Source organism: Haemaphysalis longicornis, unplaced genomic scaffold (assembly GCF_048455015.1).
Source record: "Haemaphysalis longicornis isolate Haplotype H1 unplaced genomic scaffold, Haemaphysalis longicornis Haplotype H1 scaffold_5, whole genome shotgun sequence".
NCBI lineage: Eukaryota > Metazoa > Arthropoda > Arachnida > Ixodida > Ixodidae > Haemaphysalis > Haemaphysalis longicornis.
Window position 1 is genome coordinate 14,114,002 of NW_027526385.1, and position 13,533 is coordinate 14,127,534.

Below are 13,533 nucleotides of genomic sequence, written 5' to 3' on the forward strand. Positions count from 1 at the left end.
TGCGTCCAATTGTTCATCAAACCTTCAAAGCCCGATCTCACAAACGAAGAATGAACGAATGAAACAATTCTCCACGCACTAAACAAGCCATCCACAAACAATCTAAATGTATACTGATGGCTGGTTTATGAGATAAAAGTATACTGTTGTACTCTTTCATGATCGATTGTCACGATTTCCTTATGAGGGTGCACTGTCGATAAGATGTGGGGAGTCAACTCAGGTGAGAAAACAACCCCATCGAATCTACACGGTGATGAGGGGGGTGGCATCTAATGCGCGGTTTTCGCCAACAAGAGCGGAAAGAATGAGGTGTAGCCTTGAATGGAACAACAACAAAGAGAGACATATTTGAAAGGCAAGGTGTGATGCAGGCACGAGTCGAGGACATGAACATTGGTGAGGGGTAATTAAAAATTTAGTAGAAATGCAAGAGTTAAACATTTCTGAATGATTCAAACAAGGACCGTTAACAACCACTGTTACGGAGTAGGAGAGCTAAAGAAAACAACAGTTTGATGCATTAGCAAGACACGAAAGGTTTACAATATTCACCAACCAGGCCAGATGCACTGCTGTCCGGGGCAATGTTGGCTACCTATGAAGCATTGCTTCAACGTAGGCCAGGATATCCGATGACGGTCACAGTGATTCGAGACACGGGAGAACGTTGGAGTCTTCAAAGACACTGGTCACCGGTGATGATGCATGCACAAACAGAAGTCGTCGTTAAGTCACGACATTCCAGCGCAACTGCTCTGTTTCCCTATGGGTGTCTCTTTTATACCCACGCTAACGCGGCGAAAGAAAAACGACACAAAAAGCGGCCAGCGTCGTCGGCTGGGATATTTCCATTCTCGATTTCCATTCTCGATTTCCATTCTCGAAGCCTTGGTGTGGTTAGATGCTGGTAATACTACACTTCTTCCGAGCCGATCTCAAACCTTCTAATGGTCATGAAGCAGTGGCCATTTATTTTGTTGATATTTACTTTGCGCGCTGCCGCACGTGAATTCCATACGTCTCCAGTTCATGGTGGCGGCCAAGCGATGATTCGTGGATGCTCTGTTCGAGAAATTTCTCACAGGCTTTCAGTGGAAGGGGAATAGAAAAGAATTTCATGAAGCAGAGCGCCGATGTCATGCTAATAAAAACACTATGCAATAATTATTAGATGCTGTATAAGAATACCAAGAATTTCTACAATACTAGTAGACGCTGTACGCGGGAGTATGTGACATCAAAGCGTGTATTGTCCTATCTAGGAGTGTTTCCCTTTCGCAGTTTTAAAGTAATGATTTTGATGACACAATTGAAGCCTGAGTTTCATGCACATGCTGTGCGTTCAGAGATATCTGCACTTTTCGGTCGACCAGCCGGTCTGTGAGGAAATGCGTTAGATTTTTGACAGGACGCCATCGGTCCCACAAGGAAAGCTTTCACTGAAAAAAAAAAAAAGAAAAGAGCTGTTTTACCATATTTACTCGCTTAATGATCACACTTTTTTTCTCAAAAATATGATGCAAATTTAGGGGTGCGATCATTACGCGAGGTAAATTTTTCGCCAAGAAAGTTTCAGCGCCGTAAACGCGAGCAAGTGGCAGCTCAGAATTTTTACGATAGGTCTTAGGAACATAATAAACGTAATAAATAAAAACCTAACAAAAACTTCACAGACCACCGCCAGCCGCGTTGCAAAGTGGCGCAAAATGCCGTGTTTTCATGAATTACGGAACGCGCCGGAATGAGTTTGCTGCGAGGTGAGAAAAGGTCGACCAATAGCGGCTGCTGCTGTCACAGTGCGGGACATCAAAACAATACACGGCTGGCGACGCAGCAAGATGAGCACGTTTTTTTTTCCTTTGTCTTGTGAGTACATTATGCGCATTTAGTAAAAGTTTCTTCCGCACCAATGATGAACTCATGCTTGCCGATATCGCTAATATCGGCAAGCCTGCAGCAATAACGTAGCCATGCATGCGTTGAAAGAGGAGGAAACAGAGGTAAGCACCACCATCATCAGCCAGACCTGGCACACATGCGACATATGGCCACGGCAAGTTCAAGGTGCGATCATTGCGCGGGAAATTTTAAAAAAAAGTTGTATTTTTACGACGAACTTCAGGGGTACGATCATTACGCGAGTGCGATCATTGTGTGAGTAAATACGGTAGATGAGCAGTTTATAAACGGGTCCTGGCCGCGCCTGTTGCCGCACAGCCGCCGTTTGGCTGGCCCTTCTGCGGCACGGTCAAGTTCGAGCGGGTGACGCTGCGCTACCGGCCGGGCCTGCCCGCGGCCCTGAGCCGCGTCAGCTTCGTGGCGGCCAAGGGCTCCAAGGTGGGCATCGTGGGGCGCACGGGGGCCGGCAAGTCCTCCCTGCTCCAGGCCCTCTTCCGCCTGTCGCCCGTCGAGAGCGGCGAGATCTACATCGACGGCATCGACGTGCTCCGCATGCAGCCCAAGGAGGTCAGGTGCGTGTGCGTCGAGGTGGTCGGACGGAAGAAAGGCGCACATCACGTGCCTCATACATCTGATCCGAAGTTTTACTAATCGGTGCATAAGTGTGAGCTGTTTGGTTCGAACTGTGAAACATGGTTAAGTAGCGCGGTATAGACGGTACAACAAAGAAGAGACCACACAGGACTAGTGCTCGACATCAACTGGAATTTTTACTACTCACATAAGAACATATGCAGGAACAACGCATGCATGTACCCGCTGCAGTGGCTCAGTGGCTAAGCTGTTCTGCTGCTGAGCACGAGATCGCGGGTTCGATTCCCAGCCGCCGCGGCCGCTTTTCTGGTGTAGGCGAAAAGCAAAAACGCCCATGTGTACAAGATTTCGGCGCCCATTAAAGATCCCCGGGTGGTCAAAATGAACCCGGAGCCCTCCACTACGGCACGCCTCATCACGTGCATTGCATCGGCGTGTTAAACCCTGCAATCAATCATCAAATCAGCACATGCATGAACACTTACCGTGTGCCACGTGCGTAACAAAATGAACCACTTGACTTCGTTGCGATTTTTTCTTGTTGCTTTGGCCATGTTCACAGATGTGCCGCTCCTGTATATGTTCTTATGTGTACGATAAAAATTTCAGTTAAAGTCCAGCGCTAGCCCCGTGTGGCCTCTTCTTTGTTGTCCCGTTTATACCGCGCTACTTAACCATGTTTTCACACTTCGAAGTTTTAAGGTCTTTGGGGACGTGCAATTTCCTCGCGCAAGCTGTGGGTCATCGATGTGAGTTGAGGGCCAAGCTTTACGAAGTTAAGGGAACTGTAAAAACGTGCATGTGCCCCTTTCCTTTCTCCTGTGATTTTAGTGGATCCGATTTGCTCCTCGCGCTTTGTGGGTATCTAAAGTCCTCAGGCATGTGTTAGGCATGTGTTGCGAAATAAAAAAACAAAGAAGAGGTGAAAACATTATCTGCATGCAAGTAAAGTCGTACTACTACCGATTTGCAGAAAGGAAGCCATAGTCAGTCAGCTTTGTTTGCTGCATGGAAGGTGGCGCACATATTTTGCAAGAGCATCTATAAGTGCTTCGCCTAGCTGAGCAAAAGCGTCAAAAGGGCCTTGGTGGAAACAAAGCTCCCAAGGGACTGTATCATCCATTGGACCTTTTGTGAACATGCTGCCCGAGTAGTCTACACAACCGTGTCATCAGAGTCGTCACTGTCACCGCTATCTGCAGCATGTAAGCGCGCAACGATCACCTCTTCAGTGAGGCACTCAGACGTTTCGAAAACAACACCTCTGACATCCCTCCCACGGAAAACGGAGCCAATTGAAGAGGCACCCTGTCAAATTCGAAGCGGCAGGCATGTGGCACAACAGGCAAACACATGAACAGGTGCAAGGACGATGCCAAAGCGGCTGCACCGGGATGGGCGTTCGGAAGGAAAACTGCCCTTCTCCTCCCCTGGCTTCCTTGCAAGCAGTGCCGTTGACTCATTTTCTCAGGGGTGGCAGTAATTCGAGGCGCATCGCAGCTTGCGGCGCATGCCGGCGGCGCATTCCACAAATCCCATTCCCAACCACCACCCCCCTACCCCCTTCCCCCAAAGAGCGATGGGAGATCCTACGGTCCAGCCCCACCGCAACGATCCACGCGGCCCTAGTGGCCCGGGGCCTGGAGGTGTTGGCCGTTTATGGGCCCTGTGAATAAGGGACCACCCCGTCGGAGGCCGCCTCAACGGTGACCTCAAGGGCTCGAATAAAGTTCTATCTATCTATCTATCTTCGTGGAGAGCCGGCGGCAGCTCGCATTTCTGGTGCACGCTGTAACCAGATTTAATGGTTAATATCCTACATCGCGGCACTGGATCATTGTAATAAGCAGTTTATTTTACCATAGAAAGCATACAAAAGTGGATGGCGTCATAGTTGTTCATTGTTATACCCAATATATTGTTGTAAACAGTATCATTATGAGTGGACTCGACTGTACTGAACTCTGCGCCCCAAAACCCCCGACTTTCACAACCGTTGCAGGTCCCGTCTGGCGGCCATCCCCCAGGACCCGTTCGTGTTCTCGGGCTCGGTGCGTGAGAACGTGGACCCCCGGTCGCTGCACTCGGACGCCCAGATCTGGCAGGCCCTGGACAGGTGCCAGCTGGGGCAGACCGTCCGCTCCCTGCGAGCCAACAGCAGCAGTGGCGGCTCTGGAACAATGGCGTCCATCTCGGGCCTCGATGCGAGCCTGGGGCCCCGGGGATCCCTGCTGAGTGCGGGCCAGCGTCAGCTGCTCGCGCTGGCCAGGGCACTCCTCTACAAGGCACGGGTCAGTGGCTGGGGGGAGGGGAAGGGCCTGCTTGCGTGGAGGGGGAAGGGGTTCGAGGAGGTTAAGGAACGTCACAATTCTGAAGTTACGTGCGGCTGCCCTGTTCTGTCCTTTTTTCTCCTCTTCACAATCTTTCTCGTCTTTCCTGCTTTTTAAGGGTGAAGCCCTTTAGGGGCTGGGGCTGTTGGCGTCTCCTGTTGTCGTCGTCGTTCGTCTCATGTAGTCACGGTACTAAAACACCGGGACACTAGTTTATGCCTCGCGCTAGAACATAACGCGTGCTAAAAAAACACCGGGACACTCGTTTTTGCCTTGCACTAGAGAGCTTCGCCCTTCAAAGACAAGAGACTTTTACAGCTGAGCTGCATACCTCTACCCCCAACGGTTTCATCTCCGTTGGCAAAAACGCCAAGGCGCGAAGAATACACTTACACAAATACACTCAAGCTTTGCCCCTCCCCAGGTTTCACGTTAGCGGAGATAGCCTGGGATTTTGTAGAAACATCCTTCTGGAAATGGTTGTGGGTGGGTCAAAAGAGACTCTAGAACGTCGCAAGCATGAAGTTAGATACTGCTGCCCTGTCCTGTTGCTTTCTCTTCACATTCTTGTCATTGTACAAAGGTGACACAATGTCTCGTCTGACCCTTGATGGGTGCAGATGTCCTTTCTTTCTCTTTTGCTCTTTCTGTCTATCTACATCTCTCTTTCTCATTCTCTTGTTATCACTCTCTCTCTCTTTCTCTCCCAGTCTCTATCTCTTTATCTTCCTCTCTCTCACTCTCACTTATTTGCTCTCTTCTCTCAATGCCCTCTCATATCATTTACGCCTTTGTTATCAGTGCTGTGGGAACTGGCAGAGGGGGCTAGGCAGTAAAGACAAAATTTTTAGAGTTTCGAGTGGTTGTTTTAAAGGGACACTGAAGTGATATGTAAACATTGCGGGATTACTAGCGCAAATTGTAGTCCAGAGTCCCCAGGCCATGTTTCTACCACTCTAGACGCAATTACGCGATTTTATTTAGTAGAAAAACTAATTCGAAAATGCTGTCCTCCTCTCTTTACGCTCGCCCATTTTCTGTGGCGTTTTCGTGTGACGTCAGGAGGGGATGAGCTGGCAATTGGCTGCGGCGCTACTGCACGGCTCACCGGCCAACAGAGTCAGTCGGCCCAGCGTTTCGTCCGCCGGCCGCCGGCGGGTCGTCGCAGTCCAGGAGGTTAAAAAAAAATTGCTTGGTCGCAATTCGTTCGCTTAGTTGAAACGAAGCCAGGACACGTTTGTGAATGGAAGAATGTGCCTTTCTTTACTTGGTTTGTTTGTACACTGTATCTAGCTCCAAGTCAAGGTCGCTTCTCACGAGCGCTGCACAAGCGACGCTTCGCTGACTGGTACGCCAGTAGGAAAATATAAGGCCTCTTGAAGGCGGGAGAAGAGTCAGCGGAGTCAATATAGGTACTAAGGAAATAAAATCAACGGATATTTTTACCGTACAGCGTAAAACTAGGGCGCGGGAAGCACTTTTTTGCGCTGGGCGAACAAGCACAGCGGTCAGCAGCACGACTACGCATCTGCGAACGCTTTTCCGTCTACGAAATGCAATTGCTAGACGTGAGCTACTGTGGAAACTCGGGCGACGCTTACTGCACGAGCGCAGTACAACAAATAGTCACCTAAGCTGCTTGAAATGCCAAAACTAAATAAAAGTGTAAACCGGTTGTACAATATATACCCTATATTAGCCAGGCCCTCGCATCCCGCTGCGTGGCTCAGTTGTCTGAGGTGCTAGGTATGTCACCGCAAGTGTTTTGCAAGTCACGAGTTCAAATCCCCGCGGGTACGTGCTTTTTTTTTTTTTTGTAAGTTAACTTTTTTGTTTTCCGCCGATGTTTTCTATATTGAGTTCACCTTTTTTTTGGCCGCAACGTTCATGGCTACACGAACTAGTTCACAAAACGCGCGCAGGCTGGCACTGGCGCGCTAGCGAGTTCTCGTTGGCGTGCTGTTGCCATAAGCACCGACTGCTTGCAGGCAGTGGGCACAGGCCAGAATGAACAGACCCTTGGCCTGGTGCGAACACGCTTTTTACGATACAGGCATGAGGGAGGCAACCTCTAAATATGGGGGAAAAGCGCACGACATTTGGGCGTCTGCGGGTACGCGGAGGGCGTTCATGCACTGCGTAGGTCTCGGCTAGTGAATGCTACGACTACAAGCCGTCCTGGGAGGCTTATCTTGTGCATTTTACAGCCGACAACATGGCAGAAGTGCGGTACGATGATTATTGAGATATTGAGAATGCCCATCCAACAACGCCATTGGTTATGTTTTACAGAACCGAAACCGAAACCGAAACTTGTTTGATTGCTAACATTGGGCATCGTCCAATCACGGCGCCCCTCCTCCCAACGTCACAGCCTTAGTTGGTGCGGCCGCCGCAAACCGCGCATGGTAGTTTTTCTTCTTTCGCGCTTTGTAAAATAATTACCGATTTGTCAACCGGATAAACGATGAAAAGTGTGCTAATTTGAGCCAGTCTACGCAGTGCAAGCAAAAACGGGAGCTTGACAAATTCACTTCAGTGTCCCTTTAAAGCGTAGCACTGTGGCCGCCACTACTGTGGTTTCACGTCAGCGATGGCTTTGGCATTGTAACCGAGGGAACGATGGGAAGATTGAAGACTGAAAGAAAACGGAGGAGGAGAGTGTCGCAACATTGTCAGGGGGACGGCCGCTTGGCGAGGCGGCGCGAGACGCTTCTCCGAAAGTGTGACGGGGAGGGCAGTTGCCGAGTCCGCGCTGTACACGTGTGCGAAAACCGCCCTCGGCGTCTAGTGGCACCCGAGAAAGGAAAACACAAAAACACTAAACCAGGCATCCATGAAACCATGCATCTTGTTCTTTCAAGTGCGCAAAAAGCACAGAGGACTGCGTGCTGCACGCACATTGGTCATTCCTGTCCTTCATCCTCCTCCTCGTTGCGTGGCTCATCCGAACCACGTGACATTTTGTGCGAGAAATTCAAACACGATTTACAAAACATGCTCGGTTGCACCGTCACGCTGCAAGATAACGGCAGATTAGCGCGCCGCCGTGCGTTTGCTGATCATGTGATCGCTTCCTGAGGTGCAGCAACTATGTGCCTTGACTGAGAAGACAGCAGTTCGTGCTGCGCACAACAAATGTCGCATTATGGATTACCGTAATCGTCGGGTATTTTTTAAATGCAAGTGCTTTGTTCAGCAAAGCAAAACTACTCAGCAACTGCTCTCTCACTTGTTTCATGGAGTGCAGGATACGCCGTCATGTCAGCAAGTGTTTCCACCCCCTTTCCACAGAGCCAGTCGTCCCTCACCACTAGGGGCCAGCACGGGTAATAGAGGCCACCACTATTGTGAGGAAGCAGCCAATTGGTGGATACTAAAGGATTGGGGCTGTTGAACATGCAATATATTTTGACATAATTCAGTTCTATCTGCCTGCAGTCATTTGCCCCCATGATCAGTTATGTGGAGAAACAGTTCGCCTGCGCAGCAAATGTGGTACTCAATCGCACTTACGCCTCCTGCAGGTACTCTGCCTCGATGAAGCCACAGCGGGCATCGATGCCGAGACTGACCGCGCAATCCAGGAGACGATACGAAGCACATTCCAAGACACCACCATACTGATGATAGCCCACAGGTGAGTCGCATGCTTGTGTCCAGAGAAATTAAACAGGAATGCCATTGTTCCGCCGTTTTCCTGCCAACATGGCAAGCAATGTTATAGAGGCATTGTTAGTCAGGGGCGCGCAGATGGACAGTCATGTCACCAGGGGCGAAATTCTCAGTTTTGTCCATTTTATGCCTGTTTCAAAATGTCTGTTTCGTGCGACCCTTGATTGCCTGAAAACAGTGACGCAGCAGATTTATTGGTCAGAGGCCTCGCAAGTGCAGTTACGTCACAACTGAAACGTACGCAGAATGGACATTTTCAAAACGGACGCAACTCGTAATTCTGCCGGAGAGGTGTGTGATAGGATAAATTTATAGTATGTCTTTTGTGTTTCCTCACCCTGTAACCCGTAATTCCTTTTTTTTCTCTCTCCAACCAAACAAAATTCAGGGTGGAAACCGTTCTCGACTGTGATCACGTCCTAGTCATGTCGCACGGCAAGATCGTCGAGTCCGGCCATCCGGCGGACTTGCTCCGCATCGGGGAGGGCCACTTCCGGGCACTCGTTGAGGCTTCCCGCCGGAACGGAGGTCACATGCTTGTCGAGACGCCCGCCGCAGCGGAACCCGACGATGTCCCGCTGCTGGATCTGTCCGACCGTGGGCCACAACCGTAGCCGTAGCTAGAGCTGTAGCCTTTTCTAAATGCGCTTACTCATCGTTGAAATCGTGGTCCACTTGCACCAATGACACTGCAGAGGGAAGCCCAAAACAGTGTGGATAATGAGGGAGATACGAAGTATGGGCCATAAGCTGTGGCCAAATCTGTTTCGAAATGTACTTATTCATTGCCATAGTGACGGGTTTATAAGCGAGCAGTGTTTATTGCCTTTTTTTATCATGGCTCATTTACACCAATGCTGCTTTGGTACAGGGTATGGGATAGTGGAGATAATATATATATGATTTCTGGAGTTCACGCTTGGGGGTTTCAGAGTGCTGTGATAATGCTGTCAGCATTCTGGGTTTCGAAAAATCCACATGCCGACAAGGCGAGGGAAATTGTCGCACCTTTTTAGTCTCACACCTGAAAAGGTGTCGCAGGCACTTTTTTAGGCTCACCTAGAAAGGTGTCGCTACCTCGCTTTTTATTGTCATTTAATTCCTTCAAACAGCATATAGTTTTTGCTCTCTATGCTTTGTCAAACTCGCAGTACTGTTTGAAAAAACTCATTGCAATGCTTTCTACTTCAAAAGAAGCTTATCCCAAGTCTTGCATCGCTTCTGTTTGAAGTTTAAGTACACAGTTTGTAGTACTTACCAACTCTCTTCGCACAGTTTGCAAGCAGGCTGTATGTTGTAGCCTCGCCTGTTCGGCACGTAGTTTCAGAACGGGAGGCAAATTGCACTTTTCCGTGCAGTGCTTGTGAAATGTGTGAACATTAAATAAAATTTTTAAGCCCAAGACGACATCAAGTCACAGTGCACAAAAACTGAATTAGTCTATCAGGTGACCGCATCAAGTGCCTCATGCTTTCTCTTCTTCAAAACCTTAGAAATGAAGTATGCAGAATTTTGCATTTAAGCAGAATAGGCTGTAAAGCACAGCCTCTGTGCAAAGTCTGAGCAAAAGCAGCAAATGCAAGCTCCAGAAAAGCACAGCACCTGGCAAGCCTCGCAAAGCATTGAATACAACCATGCATAATAACTGAAGGGGGTAAATATAGACACACTTGAAACGTAGTGAGATTGCACCCTTTAGGGTGCAAGTGGTGAGTGCACCTCATCGTGGTGTAAACTTACTCTATTGAGATTACACCCTTGAGGGTGCAAACGTGCACCTCATTGTGGTGTAAACTTACTCTATTGAGATTACACCCTTGAGGGTGCAAACGTGCACCTCATTGTGGTGTAAACTTACTTTATTGAGATTACACCCTTGAGGGTGCAAACGTGCACCTCATTGTGGTGTAAACTTACACCATTGAGATTACACTCAGGGGTGCAAAAGTGCACCTATGCACCTCTTTCTGGTGTAAACTCTAACATCGTAGTTAGGGCCACAGGCTTGCAGCATACATTTTTGAGTTTTTGGAGATGGGCTATAGATATTATTGTTGCCTTGTCATTGTATAGTTTCACTATTTCGCTGTGATTTGGAGAAGTGCCTTTCCATGGTTTTGGAAAAGTGCCATCAGTGGTGGTGTGACAACAGTCCACGAAGCTTTACTATTGCAAGCTGTGATGCATCCTGTAAATAATGTCTAACACAGGCACCTTTATTTATACTATATTATTGTAACACTATGGACCACATATGACACTACCGGCCACGCGAGTTTGAGGAAGCATTAAAGGTGGATGAAAAAAGGTGCTGTGTTTTAGAAATAATGGTGGTCATGTAAGAATCGCCGATAGTGATTCTATTGAGAGAACTAGCTCAGAGCTGTTTGCATGTCACTGTGCTGTGTTGGCCAGCCCACTGGTTGGTGGGGCATGCATAATATACAGCAGAAATGTTCTCAGAGTAGGACTAGTTTGAGCCGTCATGACAGCGACATTTTTTGAACACACACGAGCCATTGATAGCATTGCCGCGTATGCATCTTTTGTCTCTCTAATATTGGCTGTACCTGTAATGATAGGTGTTGCTGGTACTAAAAAAGAAAAATGGCATTTATTTGTAGCTTTTGTCCTTTTTTTCCTTAGTTTGAAGTGTTATAAAACAGTTTGTTTGATGAAAACAAACGCATGCACTGCCTTGACTTTGTGCAAGCTCCCAGTAGCTTCGGCAATTTCGCGCCCTGCCTGTGCTTTCAGTTAAGCAGCATTACGCTGCAGTTGCGGGTACCCATCATCAACTCTTGCCATTTTATTTCTTTTTCGTCATGCTTAGAAGTGCTGCCGTCACATTTTGAAAAAAAGCTGACGACAGCACTTCTGTGCAGTTCGTGCCAACAAGGATACTCGAGCTCCCAGCGAATAGATTGTGGAGAAAAATATTGATACTGAAGCTGCCCTGTTTAACTGTTGCTTGCCGCAACTTCTTGTGTCATGGCAAGCAAGCAGCTGTATGAAATAACAGGCTTTTTTTTTTGTTGTTTACTGGCAACTTGAAAGGGAGGATGCCTGGATTGCTTACTATTTGGTGTTGGGTTTATCGGTATCTGCAAGTATTTACACATGGGGTGATAAATTTTAACTGAGTAAGTACGAAATGAAAGCTGCTTTTGCAGGTCGGCTGCATAGCCAGATGGACATTATTTGCAACAGAAAACGTCACTGCCATGCTGGTAATCATAAAAAATTCACTTTCTGATTTCTGGTTTTGAATCGCGTGTATGTAAAAAAAATAAAGATGTGCAGTGATTAAAGCTAGCCCCCTTATATAAACATAGCTAAGATATCAGTCCCCAAGGTTGGCTGTCAAAAATGCATCTTCTCACGGCAGGCAGTAGGTGTGTGTGTGCGATGCGAGGTGAAACACCAATGTACCTGAAGGCCTCTTTTGAGAGTGCATATCTCTAAACACAAGCCAGGTTCAAGGTGAGGTAGTTCTAGATATTATTTATCCTCGTTTTCTCGATTAAACGTAAACAATATGAAAGTACTTGCAGATGCTGTTTGCCTGGCACGATGGCCTTCCGGCAAGGACTGCGCTGGTGTTACTCTCTTTGTTTTTTATTATTATTATTATTTTAAAGGCAAGCTAAAAAAATCGTACTGCTTGTGTGTGCAATATATAATATATAATCTTTCATTCAGCAACCAAAACAAAAAAAGCCCATCCTGTTTAAGGATTTGACTCGGTCATAATTAAGCGACTGTGTTACCATTCCGCATGCTGTTGACTCACGTTAGCACTTGTGTCATTTCGTTTTCTGTGTTATGCTAAAACGTTTTGATTGTGCATCACCAATTTTGGGGAGCGGGGAGGGTTTGCAAGCCACAATTTGTCCCCATCAACGACTGAAATGTAGTCAATGTAGTACTGTCTGGGTTGGCTACAGCAAAACATCCAAGACTGCGTCGAAAAATAAAACAAACAATTTGTGGAAGTCAACTGTGATTTTAATGGTTGTGAGGTTGACACCATTCGCTTTGTGTGTGTTATTGCAAAATGTGACCGCCACACCCTCTGGCTTTCTCAAGCAGAAGCATTCCCATGTCAAGTGTCAGATTTTGCATCATATATGCAGTTTGTTGCAAGACTATTTTTGAGACAAAGCAATCGTGATGTGCTTAGATCGGGCGGGCCAACAGTGTTGTTTGGCATTGCATCCAAAACAGTGGAAGAAGGAATCTCGATCCAGCTTAGTGCAAGTGCTGGTCATGTTTTCTTCAGGGCATCATTTAAATTTTTGTCTAGATAGATGCTGTTTAAAGCCTGCCTGGGATCTTCCCTATATTTTGTTCCTTTCCCTGGTCGCAATAAAGATTTTCCCCTTGGAATTGGCGTGTAGAGTGTAGCTTACTACAGCAGTTTTTTTGTTTGTTTATTTTGCAAAACGGGCAGGCCCTTTTCGTTGTTTTCAGAGAGATGGGACTGCGTCAATTCCCTTAGATACATTTTCTTGAAGGGGCTGTGGGCACAACACACGCTTTGCCGTATCTTAAAGATGCTGTGGCTCCTCGATTGTGAGTCTTGCATTCACCCAGAACTTCCCGAGGAGCAACGCACCACTTGTTTTTCATATATGTTCCTATTTAGCGTGGAGAATCTTTCGATTCCCCGCAGACTATCTGTAAAGAGCCCCAATAATGCATCAAGTTAATAGGCAAGAGGTTTTTATATGGCAACAGTATTTAACAAAAAAATTCGGGGCCAATCCACACTGGTTGCACAGCAAGTGCTATGCTGGCAACATTGTGTCAGCTTTAATACCCGAGTATTATCACTGGCATGGCCCAATGCAAAGGGTTGCAGCCGCATCAGCACCTCGAACGAAAGAGATCCCTGCTAAGGTGTGGTATTCGCTGCTCTGTGGGTGAATTTCAGTAACCTCTTTCCAGTAGCGATCTGCGCGTGCGCTACTCTCGTTCCCAGCAACCGATCCGCCATTATTGCAGGGAAAATTGTAAATAAAACGACGCC

General features: G+C 47.5%; 1 protein-coding gene across 1 annotated transcript in view; it reads left to right on the forward strand.

The window, feature by feature from the left end:
• The window catches only part of LOC144137891 (ATP-binding cassette sub-family C member 10-like), a 51,654-nt gene extending 38,707 nt beyond the window's left edge, over nt 1-12,947 (forward strand). Inside the window, exons 17-20 of the mRNA XM_077669906.1 lie at nt 2,221-2,474; nt 4,499-4,787; nt 8,354-8,466; nt 8,890-12,947. Coding sequence (XP_077526032.1) covers nt 2,221-2,474; nt 4,499-4,787; nt 8,354-8,466; nt 8,890-9,115 — 882 coding nt within the window. The 3' untranslated portion in view covers nt 9,116-12,947. The remainder of the gene's footprint in view (nt 1-2,220; nt 2,475-4,498; nt 4,788-8,353; nt 8,467-8,889) is intronic.
• The last annotated feature ends 586 nt before the right edge of the window (nt 12,948-13,533 follow it).